At 45.0% G+C, this 22,971-nt stretch overlaps 1 protein-coding gene across 3 annotated transcripts in view; it reads left to right on the plus strand.

The window, feature by feature from the left end:
- Positions 1-22,971, plus strand: part of LOC146784312 (protein transport protein Sec24C-like) — a 255,414-nt gene that overhangs the window by 229,698 nt on the left and 2,745 nt on the right. For all 3 annotated transcript variants that reach the window (XM_085635822.1, XM_085635823.1, XM_085635824.1), the window contains 2 exons: positions 19,526-19,717; positions 20,728-20,817. In XM_085635822.1, the coding sequence (XP_085491948.1) occupies positions 19,526-19,717; positions 20,728-20,817 (282 nt within the window). The remainder of the gene's footprint in view (positions 1-19,525; positions 19,718-20,727; positions 20,818-22,971) is intronic.

The raw sequence follows: 22,971 nt of genomic DNA on the forward strand, positions 1-22,971 counted from the left end.
CCTATTCGGCCCAAAGGTAGATGAGGCCCTCGAAAAAATGAAGAAGGACACTGATACGGCGAAATCCATGGGAGCCCTGCAATCACACCCTCCTAGGCGCTCCTTTCGCCGCTCTTCCTTTCGGAGTACATCTAGAGGCTACTCCTCAGATAGCGCGTCCACTTCCTACAAATCCCCCACTCAGTCCACCTTCACATTGGGTTATCAAAGAGGCGGCTATAGGGGAAATAATAATAAAGGCAGAGGCAAAACAAATACCGCCCGCTCTGCCACACCGCCTACCCAATGACTTCCCCCCCGCTCCCTCCAGACCATCCCACTCCGGTCGGGGGCAGACTACAAAATTTCCTTCATGTCTGGGAGACAATCACCTCAGACAAATGGGTGACCCAAATTATTCGGTCAGGATACTGCCTGGAATTAACATCTACCCCCCCCAAACATTCCACCCAGGCAACGCCCAATGTCACAAGAACATTCCACATTACTAAAACAGGGGGTAATCTACCTCCTACAAAAACAGGCAATAGAACAAGTTCCCGTCAATCAGCAAAATTTAGGGGTCTACTCCCTATATTTTCTAATACCAAAAAGGTACGAGACTCTTCGACCTATTCTAGATCTCCGGCCCCTAAACACATACATACATTCAGACCATTTTCACATGGTAACGCTTCAGCAGGTGCTTCCGCTCCTCTCCCAGAACGACTTCCTCACCACACTGGACTTGAAAGATGCATACTTCCACATTCCGGTACACCATGCTCACAGAAAGTACCTCAGATTTGTAGTGGACGGGCAACACTACCAGTTCAAGGTGCTCCCATTCGGAGTCACAACAGCACCACGGGTATTTACCAAGTGCCTAGCGGTAGTGGCGGCACACCTCAGAAGACAGAACATTCACGTCTTCACATGCCACAGACATTGCTGAACTCATCTTGGCTCAGGATCTGGACATACTCATACTTACGGAAACCTGGCTAAAGAACTCCTCGAGTCCGATCCTCGACATACTAGTCCCCCCAAACCATTACATCATTAGGCTGGACAGAGCGGACAGACCTGGTGGTAGGATCACATGTATATACCATAATAGTCTCATTGTTAAACAATCCCGCATAGATGCGGTTTCCTCCTGCGAATACCTCTGCATTGACATCACCAGCAACAGCAGGCCACTATGCAAATTGCACATTCTCTACCATCCGCCGGGTGACAACCTCCCCTTCGTTAAAGATATCATGGAAATCATTTCTTCTAAAGTGGGTCATCATTATCCCCAAATCTTCCTCGGAGACTTCAACCTGCATTCGAATGACTTGAAAGATCTGTAGCAACCACTCTCAAAGCCTTCCTGGTGGATCTCAACCTAGTTCAAATATGTGATAGTCCTACACACATTCTAGACTCGATCCTGGACCTTATTATAGCTAAACCCAATGCTATTCAATTGGTCTCGATAGCCCCGTGTGACTGGTCTGATCATCATTATATCTCCTTCCACATCATCGAATCCTGGTCCAAGAAAAGATCACAAGACAAGAATCCCAGGCTTTGGAAACGATCCCTCCGAAACTCAAACATGAATGACCTGATCTCCCTCAGCAAGAACACCTTGTCGCCTCCTACTGACAAGTCCGAGGTACAGGACCTCACGGAACATTACAACAGCTCTTTCTTGAGTATTTTAGACTCTGTTGTCCCCTTTCAACTTAAAAGAAAGTCCTCTAAAGATTCCAAACCTTGGTTCAACGACAGCTTAAATTCAGAGAGACGCAATCTTAGACTGGCTGAACGATCTGGGAAAGGAGCCCCGTCCACGGAACACCTCCTGCTCCTGAGATCTAGAAGAAGCTCCTACAGTAAATATATCAGAAGGGCAAAATCTAACTTCTTCAGAAGCCAACTAGATAATGCCAGAAACAGACCAAAAAAACTTTTTGAACTGATTAAACTCCAATCCAACTATCTTCTCAGCCTTCTGCCATCTCAGGCGCCTACGCTGCCAACTTGTGAAGTGTTTACCTCTTTCTTCCTTGGAAAGACTATTAAGGTTGAAAATGAGCTACGAGCTCTACAAGGCAAACAGCCAACTTTCCTATGCCCGACTAATCCGACTTCCCTGCCTCCACCTCATCCTCTGCCTGCTATTGTTCCCCCACCCAAAAATATCTCCTGCTGGAGCCAATTCACTCCCTATGATGAATTCTCTATTCTCAACTTGCTTTCTACTCTGAAACCCACTAACCACTTCAGTGACCCGCTGCCTGATAGTTTCTTCAATGAGATGAAAGGGTCCTTAGTCCCCCTCTGGAGCAAAATAGTAAATGCCTCCCTTTGTCAAGGCGTGATTCCTGACTGTCTGAAGGCAGCGCAGGTTTCACCCATACTCCAAAAAACCCACAGCGGACCAAGAGGACCTTAATAACTTTCGTCCTATCACTAGCATTCCAACTCTTGCAAAGCTCCTTGAGAAATGTGTTCATGTTCAACTTTGTAACCACATTGATCAATCCTAGCTTTTAGATCAATTCCAATCGGGTTTTTGCCAGGGCCACAGTACTGAAACAGCTATGTTCGAGGCATACGAGCTGCAGAATACATACTTGTACATAGATCACCATCTGGTGTTGGGCTCGGATGATTGCAGTTTGTTGTTGTCTTGGAAGAAGTCTTTGTGGTCACGAGATAGGGGACTTCTCCCTTGGACGATAGTGCGCATAGGCATTGACTCCATCTTTAGATTGTTTTTTTCCGCCATCGGGTTCGGATGTGACTTTCGGTGATCCGGTTCGGTACCGTGTTTCCAAACCTCTTCGACGCGCAAACCATCACTACTTGACTGTATTGTTTTTGTTCCTGTGACCTTTGATGCGCTAATTCCAAACTCCTCGATTCCGGTCATCGACGTGGACCACTGGGCCTATCGGCACAAATCGGGCCTACAGCTAATGGAAAGGACTCCATTCAAAAAATGGCCCCAGTGTGGAGCTAAATTTCCACACAGTGACCACCACAAGGTCTACAACGTTTGCCTCTCGCCAGAGCATGAAGAAAAGGATTGAGAAGCCTGCACCTCTTTTCGATCAAAAAAGACTATACGTGATCGCCGGGCTCGACGACACGTTATGGCTCAACAGGCTTCACAGGTGCCACACGACATCTTCGACGAGGGCCCCGATGTTCCAGAGGCTGAAGATTTGGAGGAATTTGACATCATCTCTGAAGCTGATGACTCCAGCTCCGATGACCACATCACTCCAGATCAACGAGTGAGCGGCTTCGGTCAAAACTTCGCCTGAAGGCATTAGTCGAGACTGAGGGAAAACTTCAGAAGCCCCGCCTCCAGGCCCAGCTCCTAAGACAAAGGAAAAGCCTTTCGGCAGCTCGGGACTGAGCAAGCCGCATATCAGTACCCAAAAAACACCGTCAGTACCGAAATCGGGAATACACCCTACTCCCGTTATGTCCAAAAAGGCCTCGGCATCGAGTTCTTCGGCACCGAAAGACCATAAGCCCTCGGATCCGAACAAACACGAAAAACTTTGGATTCAAAAAAGATTTCAGACTCTACGTCGAAGCCAAAAGGAGCACACACCACCACCTACGGCTCCAGAGCACAAATCAAAACCACGTTCGTAACCAAAAAAATTGTTACGGAAAGGAGACAACACGGAGGAAGATCTGTTTCAACCAGATCCTATCAATCCGAAACAAAGGACATTATATGTGGACCCTAAAAAAGGCCATATTGTCAGCCTCCCAATGAAGAAGAGGAGATTAGATACCTCACACTCTCCCGAGGTACCTGCGAACTTCACCCCTGGGACCCTCTTCTCCTGTTCTTCCTACTATACCTTTGTCTCCTACAAACTCTCCCATACACTCTCCTAGACTCTCTCCATGCTCACCCTTACCACCACAAGATGAGGATGACCTAGGGGGCAGGGGTGTACACGATAACGATCCTTTAGATGACCCTGATGATGACACTACTATACTACGGGATACATGGGCAGATTACAACAATCATTCAGATCCTCCAGACCTTCCTGATCCAGATGCATACCCAACAAGACCATCTCCCCCAGATGACAATATAGGGTTTAGTCAGCTTATTAATAGAGCTGCACAATATCGTTGGTGTTCAACTACATTCAGACCCCATGGAAGAAGACTTCCTACTAGATACTTTTGCCCAGTCACAAAAGAAAATACATACATTGCCCATGCTCAAAGGTGTCATTAAACATGCACCTGACATATTTAAAGACCCTGTCAGGACCAGGATTCTCAGTCCTTGGATTGATAAAAAGTATAAACCTGCCCCCAACGATCCCACCTACATTAAAGGACAACTCCCGTTAGATTCTCTGGTAGTGTCCAATGCAAGAAAACGTACTAATTCACAAACCTCTGGTGATGCTCCACCTCCAGACAAAGAGTCTAAACTGCTAGACGCATCAGGCAAACAAGTTACCTCCCAAGCAGCCAATCACTGGAGGATAGCTAATGCACAGGCACTACTTGCCAGATATGACAGGGCTCACTACGATGAGCTTGAAGACCTAATTCAACATTTGCCTGACCAATACAAGGTCAAAGCCAATAATCTGGTCCAGAAGGGCAAGCTAATCATTAATGCATCCATCGAATGTGCCCTCGATGCAGCTGACGACACATCTAGATCTGTCAACACCAGTGTCTTACTACGCAGGCATGCATGGTTGCGCATTTCTGGTTTTAAACAAGAAGTGCAAACAACTACCTTAAATCAGCCATTCGATCAAGAACACCTATTTGGCCCAGCTGTGGATACAGCTTTGGAAAAAATAAAAAAAGATACAGACACTGCAAAATCTATGGGAGCATTACAACACAAGGTTCCTTTCGTCGCTCCTTTTATAGGGGCCCATCCAAAAACATTAGTACAGACACCATGTCCTCCTCCTACAAAAGCCCCACACAAACATCCCCCAACAAGGGATATTTTAGAGGAGGGTACAGGGGAAATAATAAAGGGAGAGGCAGAGGTAACAGCAATCGAACCACCCCCAATACCAAACAATGACTTTCCTCCGCTCCCTCCAGACCATTCCACTTCAATCGGAGGAAGACTCTCACAGTTCCTACTTGTCTGGAACTCCATCGCTACAGACAAGTGGGTAAGACAAATTATCCAGTATGGTTACTGCCTGGAACTTACCACAACTCCCCCAAACATACGCCCAAACAACATCCAATGTCTACGGAACATCTAATGCTCCTCAAACAGGAAATTCTCTCACTGCTTCAAAAGCATGCAATAGAATCAGTTCCCCTCCAGTATCAAGGTACAGGGGTTTACTCCCATTACTTTCTCAGACCAATACTGGACCTCAAACCTCTCAATATCTACATACAGTCAGATCATTTTCACATGATCACTCTTTAACAGGTCCTTCCACTGCTCCAACAAGGCAACTTCCTTGCCCCTCTAGATCTCAAGGATGCCTACTTCCATATTCCTATACACCCTGCTCACAGGAAATATCTAAGGTTTACAGTGGACGGTCAACACTATCAATTCATGCTCCTCCTATTCGGAGTAACGACAGCACCCAGAGTCATCACAAAGTGTCTGGCGGTAGTAGCCGCCCACTTGCAGAGACCACAAATTCATGTGTTTCCATACCTGGACGACTGGCTGATAAAAGCCAAGTCATACAACCAGTGTGTTCATCACACTCAACAAACAATTCATCTCCTCCACAATTTGGGGTTCACAATAAACCTCACCAAATCACATCTCCAGCCCTCCCACATACATCAGTATCTAGGGGCCACAATAGACACTTCCACAGCTCTTGCATACCCCAATCCAGTCAGTATGCAAACAACATTTCAACCCCAACACTCACTACCAGCTCGAGTGTTTATGCAACTTATAGGAATGATGGCCTCTTGCATTTTAATAGAACCTCATGCAAGACTTCAGATGCACCCTTTACAGGAAAGCTTAGCATGTCAGTGGAACCAGGCTCAAGGTCAACTTTCAGATCTGGTGTTGGTGGACAGCCGCACACATCGCTCTCTACAGTGGTGGAACACACAAAACCTTTCCAAAGGGTGGCCGTTCCTAGACTCAGTTCCACAAATATTGCTAACCCCTCAACAAAAGGTGCTCCACATCAACCACCTGGAGTTACTAGCAATCTTTCTCGCATTAAAATCATTCCAACCACATCTCACCAACACAACTGTCCTTATCCGCACAGACAGATGCAACACATTCTTTGCAGCTTTCTCAACTAGTGCAAAACATATGGAGATGGGCCATCCCATCCATTCCAGGGGTACACAATCAGATTGGAGATACACAAATGGGAACTTCATCCTCAAGTTCTTCATCCATTTTTTCACATGTGGGGACATCCAGACATAGATCTGTTTGCCACACACGCCTACGCAAAATGCCCAACCTTCGCCGCCAGTTAGCCACACCCATTGTCCAAGGGCAATGCAATATGGATGAATTGGTCAGGCAGATTGGCGTACACTTTTCCGCCACTCCCACTCATTCTATTAGTAGTACGCAAGCTCAAACAACAGTCTCTCAAAATGATCCTAGTTGCTCCAACATGGGCCCGGCAACCATGGTTCACAACACTTCTGGAACTCTCAGTAGATCCACACCAAAAACTACACCTCTCCCCAAAGCTTCGTACACAAAACCATGGAGAGATAAGGCATCCAGATGCAGCTCAACTGAACCTGGCAATCTGACTCCTGAAGTCCTAGAGTTCGGTTACCTCAACCTCCCACCAGATTATATGAACATTGTTAAAGAAGCTAGACGCCCTACTACTAGAGCTTACTATGCAGCCAAATGGAAAAGATTTGTTATTTACTGCAATAACAACAAAATTGACCCACTAGATGCTTCGATTCGAAACATTATTTGCTACTTACTGAATCTACAAAGATGTAATCTAGCATACACGTCCATAAGATTACATTTTACTGCCCTTGCCGCTTAGCTACAAAACAGATATTTGCCATTGTTTTGGGTACCTGCTATTAAAGCATTTATGAAAGGCCTTAAAAGGATAATCCCTCCCACAATCCCACCCTCTCCAGTGTGGAATTTAAACTTTGTCCTTAGTAGGCTCATGGGTCCTCCATTTGACCCTCTACACAAATGTGAACTACAGTTCCTTACATGGAAAATAGCTTTCCTAGTCGCAATCACCTCTCTCAGAAGAGTGAGTGAGATCCAGGCTTTAACCATACAAAAACCATCCTTACAAATACATCATAACAAGGTGGTTGTTAGAACAAATCCAAAAAATGCTCCCAAAGTAATCTCTGCTTTCCATTTTAATCAATCTGTGGAATTACCTGTTTTTTTCCCAAAACCAGATTCTGTAGCCGAAAGAGCTCTTCACTCACTGGATGTCAAAGCTATACTTTATTACATTGACAGAACTAAACCGTTTAGAAAAACAAACTAGCTGTTTGTAGCTTTCACACCACCTCATAAAGGAAACCCCCATCTCCAAAACTGGGATTGCCAAGTGGATAGTCAAAAGTATTCAAATATGCTACCCAAAAGCAAAACGCACATTAACAATTCCCCCTTAGAGCACATTCAACACGCAAACTAGGGGCTTCCATGGCATTCTTAGGGAACATTCCCTTAGATGACATTTGTAAGGCAGCAACATGGTCTACGCCACACACCTTCTCCAAACACTATTGTGTAGACATGCAGGCGAAACAACAAGCTTCTGTAGGCCAGGCTGTTCTTAAAACACTTTTTCAGACCACTGCAACAGATACAGGTGACCACCACTAGGGGAGAGCACTGCTACACAGTCTAAGCACAAGTATGTATTCTGCAGCTCAGATGCCCCAACATCTTAAGCTCAACTCCTCTAAAATCGAATTCCTCCTGATAGCACCAACCAAACAGACTGCCATAATTGTTGAGTACTTAAACCACTTAACAGCTCTCAACTGTACCCCACACATCATTGACTCTGCTAGGTGTCTGGGAATTATACTGGACAAGTCATTGAGCATGCAGGAACAAATTAACTCAGCCACCAAAGTTGCCAACTTCCACTTGAGTATTCTAAGACGACTTCAAGTCTGCGGTTCAGGCCCTAGTAATATCCAGGCTAGACTATGGCTGCGCAACTCTCTGTGGGCTACCCAGATACAAGTTGGCTCCAATCAGGGCTTCCCTGAACTCAGCGGCAAGGCTCATCACAGGTTCCAGAACAAATAGCCACATCTCGCCGGTACTGAAATCCTTAAACTGGCTGCCTTTGGAGGCTAGAATTCATCTCAAGATTGCGTGCATGACTCACAAGGCCCTTCAATTTGACACCCCTCTGTACCTAGCCCAAAAACTGGAGCTCTCTAGTGGGAGCCAATCTTCTAGGCGTTCCAGCACTCTGCTGCTGAAACCTCAAAAATTCCAGAAAAAGAAAAACGTATAATCGGGTGTTCTCGGGTATTGCCCAGAGAATCTGGAACTCCCTCCGCACATCAGACCGAAGCCCTATGGATGAATGCACTTGTTTGACGGCACCTACCGTCAGGAGGGGGTCCTTTGCTTTTGAATATGTCTACGATGTTTGTTTGTGCTCTACCTCGCTATTTGTCTGTTGTACTTATATACTATATTATTTCCTCTCGCCTGGGCATATTTTACTGCTCAATTACTTTGCTTATCATTGTTTTTTTACATCCAACTCTGTTTGTACTTCTGTACATCTGTAAAGCGCTCTGATACCCACTTGGGTCATGTCCGCACTATATAAAACTTTTTATAAATAAATAAATTACACGGAAACAAAAACTATCTGACCCCAACCTCAAACACTGAGCTCATTAGAGACATCACTACAAGAAATACTCACCTATCACAATACACAAATAGGAGGGAGGTCCTTCTCAGTATCAGCTGAAGTCGTAAGGAATCCTAACTGGCTGATGCAGGAGATTAAAGCTCATGTCAGGATGAGGAAACTAAAAATATGACTATTATTTATGTGGCAGGATCCAGAAGATTAAGACTCAACCTCAGCTTTAGAAAATCCAAATATATGGCTCTTGAAACCAGATTTCAGACCTTACACTGAAAACAGCTGACCAAAATTTACAGGCACGGACTGAATAATGTATCTATGACTGATGCAAATTTGCCACACATGAACCTTCAGTTATTATCCCCCTCATTAGTGGACTCACTAACCAGCAGCACTGGCCATTACACTGGCACTCGCACATGGAACAGCATATTAACATTCACTTCTATCCATGCCACTCCACCACTTGCAGCGGTGCTTTTATCAGCACCTTACATGGCATCCACACCCGTAGCTGCAATAATACCAACAGATGCTGTGGAACCTGCACCGATACCAGCTCTATTGCATCCATCACCACCACCTGCACAACTGACATCCATTGGTGGCCATTGATCTTTGAAAGTGGTAAGGCGTAAACACCAGATGCAAATCACACCAATTAGGTGAAGTGATCAAGCACCAACTGCATCGACCACTATCCTTAGCTCTTTAAGGATAGACAACAGGACAGATGTGTCCATCACCATGGCCTGAATCCCAAATGGACGCCATTGAGAATATTACTGGATATTAGAACATTGTAATGTTGAGAGTTCCATTGAAGACAATGGAGAAACTTCGAGCTTATAATAGCTGGTATACTCCTGAATTCCAACATTCCAATGTTTATCGTCATGCTTCTTACTTTTTAATTGAGAAATTTCTACCCTTAGTGGGTGGATTATTCTAATATGCCTCTGGATATACCTTTTGTTAAAGGCCCTCATCTGTGGCTCAGGCCTATAACTCTGGTTCAGGGCCTTTAACAACCGGGGCAGCCCTTGGCAGCGGGCAATAAGGCTATAATAGAAAATTATGTAACTGAGTTTCAGTCTGGGAGGCATATAATGAGCCCCTTGCGCCGCGGTAGCGTGAATTTTTGTGATGCTCCAGCGGCGCAAATCACGAAATCATATTTATGAGGTCACGCAAAGCCACTTTGTGTGGCTTTGAATCGCTTCATAGATATGGAGTAAGGCAGGGAAGCACAAATCGGTGCATTGCCTTACTCTGCATAGGGAGGCATTTCATGGGCGTTGCAGTGGGTGTTCCCACAGAACACCCATGGATTTTGACACTTCCCCAGATTCACAAAACCATGTAAACCTGAGTTTGCACCAAATCCTTATGCCACACCAGGAGAGACGCAACGAGGAGAAATAAATAATTTGAGGCACGTGAGCTCTAGATCGCATGCTTTGCATACTCCTGCCATCTAGTGTTGAGTCCGGATGTTTGCAAGTTGTTTTTCTTCAAAAAAGTCTTTCCAGTCACGAGGTAGGCGACTCCTCCTTTCGATGATAACACGCATGGGCATCAGCTCCATTGTTAGATAGTTTTTTTCCGCCATCGGGTTCAGACGTGAATTGCTGCGCTCGGTTCGACACCGTTTCTTCGGTTTCCCTCGATGCGCAAGACACTCACCCTCGACGGTATTATTTTCGATCGTGTAATCCGTTCTCTGCGCATCGTATTTACTTAAAAAAAAATCTCTTTCTATTGGGTAGCTCGTGGAACACCGTTGGGCCTACCGCGTCAGTCTGCTTTGCAGCCGAGGAATGGACTCCATTTAAATTGTTCCCTCTGTGCCATGCGAAGTATCCACGCACCAACTCACACCAAGTGTGCAACCTGTGCTTGACTCCGGAGCACAGAGAACAGGACTGCGACGCGTGTAAGGCTTTCCAATCGAAAAAGACGGTTCACAACCGTCGGGCTCGAAGTCACTACAGGCAGAGCTAACACACAAGTTCCATTCCAGACCTCTTCGGAGAGGATTCGGAGCAAGAGGCCGGAGACGCCATGGGTGCTGAGGAGGAGCAAGACCCGATCTCCATCTCGGACTGCGGCTCTGACGGGGACGAAGACATCCCGCAAACGTACCGTGAGTACAGATCCTCCCTTGCCCCAAAGTCCACCTCAGCCCAGGAAGAAGGCTCCGGTCCAACCCCCGCCTCCGTGCCACAGTCGGCACCGAGAACATGTTACAGACGCCCCACCCTCCGGCTTGGCACCACAACACATCCAAAAGCCTTCCGGCTCTGAGCAGAGCCATTCGAAAACAGGCTCCGAGCCGAAACCTTTGGGATCGAAGTCGAAGACAGGCTCCGCCCCATCCCCTTTGACACCGGAAATGCCTTTGGATCTGAAATCCTCGCCATCCAAAACACCAGCATCCAAAATACCGGCACCGAACATTTTGGCACCGAAATAAACAGATGTGTTGATTCCTAAGGAACAACATTTCGGTGCTCTGCCTCCCAAACCAGATTCCAAACAAAGAGAGCTATATATCCACCCAACTACTAGACATATCTCCACAAAACTGACAATAAAACAGAAACCTGAGACAGAAGAGGCCTACCACATTTTCTTAAAAAGGAAAAATGTCGATACTAATCCTTCTCCTCCTCCCCTTCCATCTCCTCCTTCTCCTCAGTTTCAACCTTTAATGATTTCACCTGAACACTCACCACCACCACATACACCTGTAGATCAGGATGATGGGGATGAGGCTGGGGACAATGAACCAATAGCCCCAGACCCCTGGACAGATTATAAAACTAATTCCCCCACAGATAATGATCCTGACCTGTACCCTACCAAGCCCTCTCTACCGGACGACAGTGTAGGTTATATATAACTGCTGGGTAGAGCTGCTAACTACCATGGGGTTCAGCTGCATAAGGAATCCCTAGAAGAGGCTTTCCTTTTTGAGACTCTTAGTAGCACACAAAAGTCCTCACACACACTTCCCATACTCAAGGGCATTATCAGGCACATGGACGATATTATTAATGACCCCGTCAGGACCCGTATCCTTACCCCTAGGGTAGATAAGAAATATAAGTCAGCACCATCTGATCCAGCATATATAATGGGCCAATTACCATTGGATTTCTTAGTGGGGGTCCAACGCACGCAAGAGGGACAGTTTTCAAACAGGAGATGCTCCACCCACAGATAAGGAATCCAAGCCGATTAACGTTTCAGGGAAAAGGGTAGCCTCTCAGACTGCAAACTTCTGGCGCATCTCCAATACACAAGCGCTGCTAGCTAGATACGACAGGGCGCATTGGGATAAGATGGGATGAATTTCTACCTGAAATCCAAAGCGCAAGACCTAGTGCGGGAGGGACAGCTCATTTCAAATAATTCAATCAGTTGTGCGCTAGATGCTGAAGACACTCCTGCTAGAGCTGTGAACACCAGCGTCCTTTTAAGAAGGCACGCCTGGCTACGTATTTCAGGATTCAAACCAGATGTTCAGACTTCTATCCTGAACATACCATTCGATAAGGAACACCTATTTGAAGGAGAGAGAGAAGAGGGAACATGGCAGCCGTGAGGTAAACGGTCGCGGACCGCCGAAGAGGAGATGCTGCTGAAGATTGACTCTGTGCCGTCTCCCCCCCCCCGCATCCCCCCCTCACCCCCAACCAAAGTACCTGTGCTTGAGATGGTGAGTCCGTGTCTTGATGCCCCGTGAAGGGGGAGACAAGCAGAGGATTGAAAGGTATGGTGAAGCTTCCGGGCTATGCGAGACGGGCTGGACGGGGGGCGCGGGAGACGACATGGTGTTAGGCTGGAGCAGAAGTACGGCGGCTGTGCGGAGCACGCGCACAGCGCGGTAGAAGAAATACAAGCTTCAATGCGGCGCTCGATTCCTATTGTTTCTATCAGAGGAAAGGTTCTTTAAGGACAAGGAGAAGGGATTTCACTGAGCGCAGGAAGGGGGATGGGGTAAGTGGAGTCCCGCCCTTCATGGAGCAGGAGATTTGGCTCCCACCTGAAGGTAAGAACCGGTGGAGGGCCTCCGGTGGCATGTCCTGACTCAATTACGAGGTATACCCTCCGCACTCGTGCCCCAGGAGCTGTGAACAGCTTCAAAGGGGCAAATTTAAGCTTTACCTCTACTCCTATCAGTACAGAAGGGCATCTCTCGGTCAGTAAACCCCTTGCAAAATCTACAAAAGTTGGGAAAGGAAGAAAGAACTAGGGAAAGAGCCTGGGGGGGGGGGGGGGGGGGGAGGAGAAGATCTCACCCCTCTTAACGAAGATAACCCCCTCCTTAAAAGCACATTACAGGGTATTATCACAAGATATGGCATAGAGACACAAGGAAATAAAGAATCTCAAGATGGGGGTATCATTGCACCGCGCTTCCAAATTAGAACTCAGAACAGGTTTGATGCCCTATAAGGGAAGGACCCTGGGGAAGAAGAGCAGGCACTGCGAGTTGGAGATGTTGAGCCACAAGTAGACCCAGAAAGCTCATCAGGGACGGGCACAGTGGAGCCCCAGTTATTGCCGCCAGAAAACTCAGTGGCAATATTAGCTACATTGTTAATGGAAATGAAAAAGGAGCTGAGAGGGCGGTTTGAGGTGTCTGAGGCTAATCAGGATACAGGCATCATGTTCAGCACTTGCCCAAAAATTGGATGAGGTGGCAATTCGAACAGGTAACTTGGAAGAAGAAATTGGCGCCCTGAAGAGTGAGGTTCTAAAGAATACCAAGGGAGTAGAAGCTCTGACAAAAGAGAATGCGAGTCTCAGGGATGACCTGGAGAGGTTAGAAAATCATTCCCGGAAGAACAATCTGAGGATCCTGAATATACCGGAGGCAGATGAAGGCTCAAATCTCACAGAATATATGATAAAATTGTTATCTGAGACAGTCTTGAAGGGCAGATCGGATATAGACCTAAATACAGAAATACGGAGGGTCCATAGAGACCCTTTCAAGAGAAACCCTCAGCGCCTAAAGCCAAGGAAGATCCTCATAAACTTCCTCTCCTACTTGGTTAAAGAGGCTATCCTGGCATCTGCATTAAAAAATGGCCCCTATGCATTTTCGAGATACTCAGTTCACCATCAGATCAGATATATGCCATACTACCGCCCAGAGACAGTGGGAGCTGGGGAATAAAATGGGGGATCTGAATAAATTGGGTGCCAAAGCTCAGTTAAAATTTCCAGCCACATTGAGGGTAATGTGGAATAATCAAATGAGCAATATAAGATCAGTAGAGGAAGCAGATAGACTAATAAACAACATTAGGGGAGGAGAGACATCAAAATAATGAGCCTGTTAATCTTGGGAGGCTCATTGGATGAAATTCAGATATGCATAAAATATGCATAAAATATCACAATAAGGAATAAGAAAGTTAAAATAGGGATGAGGTCAGATTTAAACGTTACTTTCACAGTATTTACGCACATAAAACATATTCAACACATTCATAGTATTTACGCACATAAAACATACTCAATATGAGAGAATATAAGTATCACTTACGTTTTGTGGGTTGGGGGTAGGGGGGTGGCACAATGTATTTTTTTCTTTTGACTGAGCGTCTTCCTCCGACTGTTCGAATGTAGGGCTTTATGCCTAGAAGTATGGGGAGGGTTCCCAGGGGGGGAGCAAGGTTGCACAGGGTGGGGTGCAGTGGGATAAAATAAAAAATAAGTCCTCATTAGACAGATTAGAGATAACATCTAGCCTATATGGGTCCAATTGGTTGCTGAGAAATGAAAAATCCCTTTGGTACAAGGGGTACCGTCACAAGGAATAATGGTAGTAGGTGATAATTAAATAAAAATTATAACATGGAACGTAAATGGACTAAGATCAAAAAGAAGACAACGGATGGTAATGGGCCACTTAGAAGCAGCAAAAGCTCAAATATGTATTATACAGGAAACACATATAACAGCAGATGAGAGTAGAGGGGTATTTTCTGAATTTAATTGGATAGGAAGCTACACAACATCCAATCAACTTGACTATACAAAAGGAGTTGCTATATTAGTAAGGAAAGGATCGGGTGGAGTTAAAAGCCTCAAGTACGGACGACTCAGGGAGATGGGTGATGGCAAAGCTAGACTGCTCAGGTATAGTGTTTATGTGTGTTGGTTTTTACGGCCCAAATTTGGATGACCCCCAATATCTAGTGGATCTACATATGAGGTTAGTTGAGAAATCATTCCCTATAGTGATAGGAGGAGATTTTAATGCATTGTTAGATCCATCAGTAGACAGTTCGAAGAGTAGAAGGGGGACACAGGTACAAACCTCGAAAACAAGACAGGCTCTAAAACATATGCTCATAGAGCTAGGAATGGTTGATGCGTGGAGACATTTAAGGAAGGGTAAAAGAGCCTACACCTTCCATAGTAAGAAGTACCACTCCTTCTCTCGGTTAGATTACATACTGGTGGATAGAGAATGGGCAGGGAAAATAAAAGATGGATATATATCTCCTGGACATATATTGGACCATAGTATGGTTAGTATCACACTGGAAAGGATTTCGGTAAGGAAATGGGGCAGATGGACCTTGAAGAGAGCAATTTTGTTAGATCGAAGAGTTGCCGCCACTATGAAGGAAAAAAAGGTGGAATTCTTTATAATGAATTCCAACTCAGCTCCAATAAGTATTATATGGGACACCTACAAGGCATATCTTAGGGGGGTATTGCAAAATCAGGCTGCATATAAAAACAAAGAGGAACGAGTGGAATTACAAGAATTGGAGATAGAGACCCTGGAAAGGATAGTGCAGCACTTTGTAGTTTCAGATGATGAGACAGTAAAAAAAACTAGATGAAGCTAGAATATGCTAAAGGTTGAAATTGGAGACTAAGAGTAGGGAAAGGTGGGAGGCAAGCTGTAAGCAACATTTTGAATATGGGGAAAAAGCGGGGGCTCTCTTAGCGGGGGCTCTCTTAGCCTGGAAGGCAAGGGCAGAAGGCACTGAATGCTTTTTTACTCCATTCATTGTTATTTGAGCACACCTACAACAGTCTGTACGCTAACATAACTATGTACTAGGACAAACATATTGTGAGCTTATTTAGTGGTTTCTGCAGTATAATTATTGTTATAAACAGTAATGAATACTAATTCCAGATAATAAATCAAGTGTAGATTGTGCATTTTGCAAGTGCTCATTTGATGGCTGCACAAAAGGGCATTGTTGATTTGGATGCTGGTGAAAATGTGGTACATTGTCATTGAGTGGTGCAGTCATGCTGCCCTTACTCAAGAAGGAACACCTCATATAACTTACTTGGTCCACGAGGATCAATGTGGGTTCATACCATCTTGTAATACGGGCCTGAATATCAGGAGGTTGTCCTGTATCTTACACGATAAAGAGACAAGGAATTGGCCCTAGTATCAATAGACCTGGAAATGGCCTTTGACTCTGTAGACTGGGGATACTTATTGGAGGTGCTTAGGGTGGCTGGATTCCGCCTAAAGTTTAGAAGATGGGTGCAGATCCTGTATACAATGCCTAGTGCTAGAGTCCGGGTGGGAAGTAGCAGGTCAGGCGAGGGAGGCTGGAGAGGGGGCATGTCAGGGCTACCTGCTCTCTCTGCCGCTGTTTGCACTGGCAATAGAACCATTGGCGATTTGGGTACAGAGGGATCTGGCTGCTTGGGGTATTAATGTTGGTGGAACTTCTTGGATAATATCTCTGTATGCGGATGACACATTATTCTATATCTCCTCACCCCGGGAGGCAGTACAGAACCTCTTACGGGTGCTGGAGGGGTTTGGCAATTGCTTTGGACAAAGACTTAATAGGATCAAATCTTTACTTTTTTCCCTGGCTGAGTTGGCTGGTCGGTCGGTGGAGTTGCTCCCTCAACTGGGACTGAGATGGGAGACTGGGCACTTTAGGGTACCTAAGCATACAAATGGCAGGTGAGGACTCTCAAATGTTGCAACTAAATAGTCACAAAATGTTGGAGGCTTTAAGGGGTTCTGTTGGATTCTGGAACACTCTACCACTATCCCTAATGGGTAGGCTGGCGATAGCCAAAATGGTGGTACTGCCTGTATATGTTACAGAATACGATATGCCCCATACCTAGATGAATATTCAGGGCTCTTGACTCCCTGTTGATAGACCTTTACTGGGCAGGAAGGCGAAGTAGTGTTGCGCTTGAAACGTTAAATCGTATGTACTAAGGGGGGGTGGACTCGAGGCCCCCAAATAGGAACTATTAGTATGCTGCTGATCTGCAGCACGCGACCAGGTGGTTTGCTGAGGGGGACACCTGGGAGAAACGGCTCATCTGTGCCAGCATCTGAACTGACGACCTTCATGAAGGGTGCGGGTGCCCGTGAAACAGCACCTTATGTGGCTAGGCAGACAGCGTGTGTGGCAAGAGGAGAGAAAGAAAAACACGCCCCCGAATCCGAAAACGCCGCTGCGTTTCTCCGAGGCATTTCTGCTTGACCTTGGAGAAAGGCGGTGGTGTCTCCGTATGTTCTTGCTACACCACTAACTGGATTGCTGGAGTGAACCCCCCGTGACATTTTCTGCACAAGCCACCCCCCCCCCCCCCCCCCCCCCCCCAGTGACCCTGCAGGGCTCAGGATGGTACCGCAGGGCGGGCTCTCACCAGCTGAATCTGAAACCAGCTGTGCGGAGTCCCAGCTGCTCCTCGGCCTGTCCTTGCTGGCTGTGCCTGTTCTAACGTGCCTATAAGGGCCTTTGTGCGCCGAAATGTTATCTTTACCGCACAGAGTCAGCCGTTTATGCGTAGGTTTCACTATTAACAGTTCAGCGGCAGAGTATGTGGATTCCACTGTGAAGGGAATCCTGCCTTAAATTAAGCCCCGCCTCCCCATTGAATACCAGGAGCGCGACTGGGTGCGGATTATAAAATCCCATTCCACATATAGCGCTATGATGCTATGACGGCCTGTCAGTAAGCACTCTGTATGGGGTGAAGTACACCCTACTGCACGAAATGAAAACACTGCAAGGCACTGCGGAGCTCCATAACCGGGTAGGGTCATAGGGCAGACACTGTATGACTCGAAATATTCACTCTACGCACGATGGGGGTACTTTGCTTCTCATAAAAGATAGTCGTGTGATGAGCTCCGATCCTTTCTCTACATTTCTACATTTGCAGGGACATTTAAACCCACGAGCTGTTTCTGTGTATAAAAACATCTGGGAGTCAGTTACACAGAGACCAGGTACTGGGCATATTTTTGTCAATGGTTTTTACATCTGGAGTCCAGAGCGTGCAGAGGGGGAGGGGTGTTGGAGGGGGGTTGAGGGTAATGATCACAGGGCACGGAGTTAACGACGCGGCTGTTGGTACAGGCCGCTAATTAATTTGTTACACACGTCACCCTCCTCCCCCCAGTCTGATGAACTCCCCCGCCTCCCTCCTAATTCAGATACTCTCTGGCCCCAGAGCTGGAGCGCCGAAGTCCCCCCCAACGTTTCGTAGAGCTTGAGCAGTGTGTGCGTGATGCATTGTGTGCGTACCGTTGGGGTGCGTGTTTGTGCATATGCAGGTTTGTGTATACACGAAAAATCTGCTAAGAGAGAATTATCGCACGTTTTACCAAAAAAAGAGGGGACATATTATCAAGCATTCGGATGTAGTCATCGGATTCATGGCTGCTCAATCCCACGCATAAAGGCCGAATGATTTCACAAATGCCCGCCACTGCCTGCCAGTTGTACATTTTGAACTCAGACTGCATATTGGCATCAGATGTTTGCTACCAAATCCAAACCATATGTCTTCGGACAAATACACATTCGGGTCTTGGGCAGTTCCAAAATGGGCTCTTTCTGCACATTTTTAGTTCAAGCGAGTGTCCATACTAATTTGAGTGTGATTAAGCTATTGACATTGTAAATAACAATGCCATTTCTTTAAATGTTTTAAAAACAAAAACATAAACAAAAATAATGTCATGAGCAATGCCAATAGCTCTAACTTTAACAATGCCGAGACCGTTGCATTGTAAATGCTTGTTCCTCTTTCTATGCTTGCTGAATACTGCAGCACTATTGAAAGAGGAAATTGCTATTAATTATTGTTTTAAAACAATTAATAGCGCTTTCCTCTTTCCACTCAAACAGCTAATAGCATTAAGCGTTTAACGATGACGGGGCTTGGCCGAGACGTGATTGACAGTCTCAAGCCAGTGGGTAGAAGAGGCTGCGTGAAGAATGCCCGATGGTTGAAAGAGGAGGACCCAAAACCGAGTCTGTGTATGTTGTTAGTAATGGGTCTCTTAGACAGCCGCACTGTCAAAACCCAGACCAAAAATCATAACCAAAACAGTAAGAGCCTTGCCTGAGGTTGTCTCTGCTGGTGTCTCAATAAAAAGAACATCCTTGATTTTAATGAAAACAATAGTAAACAAAAACAGAGCAATGAATCTGCCCACGTGATCTAAGTATGTTTTTGTACAGAAGCCGCTTTGAAAAAGATTTAAGAGGTAACTTTGTGCATCCATAATGTTGGTTAATTTGATACAAATATTTTTATGCAATAAAAATAACTCACCGACTCGGTCAGTCTGTTTTTTAAGTCATGCTTCTTTCCTCTTGGGTTATCAAAACTTTCAGCACCAGTTACAGCCCAGAGGAACCATGCTGCCTAGCGCTGTCCGCTGTTCGGAGAGAGCGCTGTCCGCCAGCGGAATATACCTGGCGGATAACCGCCTGACGCTGTTTTTGTGGGTCGGGCCTCAAGCCGACCCTGAAGCCATTCAGAACCTTCTCGGGGTCCCTGGATTTTCGGCAGTCAGCTGCGGCGCGGTGAGTCCTCAACAGTAAAGAATGAAACTGAAAAACAGAAGCACGCTGGATTTCATGCACAAATGTGCATTGTTCACATTCTGAACTCTTAATGATGCAAAACTATTTTCACCCATTGTAAGGATAATTTGGCAGGAGTTGTATTTATCTGTTAATAAAAATATCCGAACAGGAAAGGCTGGGGATGTTACAAAGTATGATGTATGAACCTTTGTAGAGCTGCCCAGTTCTTCAGGGAGACCAGATACAGATAGGTCTTTTTTCCAGAAAGGTCCAGAGCATAGAGGAAGGCAGAACACAACTGTATCCTTTTACTGATTGGTCATCAGGAAGCTAGGATCTACTTCCATGGCGCTCTGGGGAGCAGTGCGGTGATCGCCCTGTCGAGCTGGATGGGCTGAGGTTTCTTCAAGGATCTCCTGACAAAAGAAGAGGCTCTTACAGAGATTCTAAAAGGGGAATTAAAGGTGGTCTATGATAGGCCGCAGTGAACCGGGTTCTAGGTCAGGGTCCTAAAAGACTGGAGAGTGCATAGGAGGGCTTGTGGATGAAGCAGTGTGCTTTATAAGCAAAGGAGGAGGTGTAAGGGTATGAAATAGTGAGTGTTGCGAGTTTGAAGATGATGTTGGTGAATTTTTAAAGGGTTAGAACTAAGTCAGCCATTCTGGTGATTAAAAAAAGAAGGTGGCAGTAGTACCTGGGATGATGGGCATAGTGCAGGTAGAAAATTTGAAATCTTTCTCCACAGAGAACAGCATTTCAGGAGGGCAACAATGTTGTCACATCAGTCAGACTCCGTCGCCTTACCGTCACTCCATGAGTCACCAAAAAATGTAACCCCGCCAGTGTTAGAGGCTGCTTAACGTTCTAGGTAGGTCAGGTTTTTAAGCATAGGTAGATCAAAAGACAAAATTCACCCTACAAGATTATAAGTCTCATGTTCTCCTCAAGTGAGAAACTTTAACCCCAATTGCGGTCAAATGTATAATTTTCATTCTTGTTTTGTCTAGTGCGTGTTGCCTGTGCTGGACAATCCACTCTCTGCTCAAGCAAGGGGAATCCTCGAGAGACTGCAAAAGGAAGGAGCCCACACTGCAAAGGTGAATTTGTTTCACAGGGTTTGAAGTTTAAAACCAGCTTTTAGGTGGCTTGATCTGTGTTTCTAGGCTCTTGTTCTGGTCTCCTACACAAATATGGTGAATGGTTACTCTAAAATAAATCTTTTCCCTCCCTACAGCAGTAAGTGTAGGACAAAGTACCTTTTCTGGATGTTTGCAGGAAGTACACATACATGGACAACATAAGATTTTAATCTAAACATCTCCACACACTAAACCCCATCCTTTTTCTAACAAAGCACAAGTTCTACAAAAAAAAAAAACTTAAGTCTGACTTCTTAAAGAAGTGTCAATGTTCGTAAATTGTAGGAAACATTCATTGAACTATGTAATCTTAATCTTTGCCTGTCTTTTTAGGATGATTCCCTCAAAGACAAACTATATTAGTGCAGAACCGTTTTCTTCCAGACACTATCCAAAGCATTTAAAAGGTTGAAACATGGTGGCCAGCTCCTGCAGTTACTATATGACTGACCACGCTGCCCCTTTCCAGTGCTCCCACCTGTCCATCGAGTGAGAGGTAAACATTCTTTCACCAGGAGAGTTTACAAGTGACATGTTTGCTCCTAACTCAGGTGCAGTAATACTGCAGGTCGAATATGTCTGTCCAATTGGTGCCCTGTTGGAGAAACTGCCAGTGACTCTGTTGGTTCTGAGATCAGACACCAACTGAATTACTTCTGAAGTGAACAAGGCAATGTCTAGCTTTGTGAGACACAGATGGCGGGTATGAGCACAACATTCCACCATAAATGCACTTGTACACTCTCCCTGGTGCAGTATCGGCTACCTCTTGCACAATGGACAGGCGAGAGCCCGTGGAAGAAAGGGATAGTGTGCATGAATGTCTATATTGTATAAAAGATATTAAAATATTCATCACAATAGTAAATACATTAAATATATATATTTTTTTTAAAAATCACAAATATATCTACAAATATTCCGTAAGAGCAGCATTTCAATCACGCTTCCTTAAGACGGCAATAAGCATGATCTACAAATGTAGTTAATTTCCCAATAAAATGACAATCTGTTGTAGAAAAACAGTAGGCAATGGCCTCTTTAACAGATCTACAATTAATTAAATGCATTTTTTAGATATTTCGTTTGTATGTCTAGGACATAAATAAATTAAATGCTCAATTGATTCTTAAGACTTACACAAGCAGCTAGTGCTCCACGGCCCCTCAATTTGGGTTATTGGTATCAACAGGAAACAGAACCTCATGTATTTAGTTTGCATCCTGTATTCAAATTTGAGTCTAAATATTATTGTTTTATTCCAGAGTAGGACTCCATTGCTTAGTGAGCATGTCGATGTTTCTGTAATGTCAACAAGTCCACAGCTCTAGTGTTACTTCAGAGAACTTATCTAATTAACTTCTTCCGCTCCAATTAGAGCAATTTTGTGAGACCTGCAGGTAGCAGTAGATTGTTTTCCATGATTGTTTTATTTACAGATGCCAGACTCAACCCACTAAACAAATCTTGATGGTTTGTTACCTCATTGTAAAGCAACAAAAATCTCAAGGAGTCTTTGTTTGCTATTGCACAGTTGCAAAAGTAATTTAACATTGCTGCTGAACGACGAAAGACTAAAGATAACAAGGATAGTTCCAGCCGCAGTTTGCAATAGGAAAGCAATGAACGAAGATTCAATATAGATCTAAGCTTTTATTTAAATTTTATCCAGATCGTTAATGTATTTTTGAAGAAGAACTAATGCTCCGTACAATAAGGCAGGTGCTTGTTTTGTTTCCAGCACCTTTAGAGAATGACAGATCGCATATTCTCCATGGATTCTCATACATTTTTTAACTGATAGTGACACTGTACGGACCTTAGTTTTTAAATTGGAACGATGACTTAGCCACCTTAATCTGTTTTCAACCGTTAAGCCCAAATAATTGCATGTCGATACTTCTAGAATAATGCTATTGACTTTAGTATAACATATTTCCATGCTTTCCCAATGGTCATAACCTTTGTTTTACTGGGGTTGACTTTTAAATCATTTTTTGTAATAACATGTTAGTGAATTCTGTAATTATGATTGAAGTCCTGATGGTGTCAATGAGGAAAAAAAATATAATTGGCATATGCTAAATAACAAATTGGTTTACCACCTAGCTT

This window comes from Triturus cristatus, chromosome 11 (genome assembly GCF_964204655.1).
Source record: "Triturus cristatus chromosome 11, aTriCri1.1, whole genome shotgun sequence".
Lineage (NCBI taxonomy): Eukaryota > Metazoa > Chordata > Amphibia > Caudata > Salamandridae > Triturus > Triturus cristatus.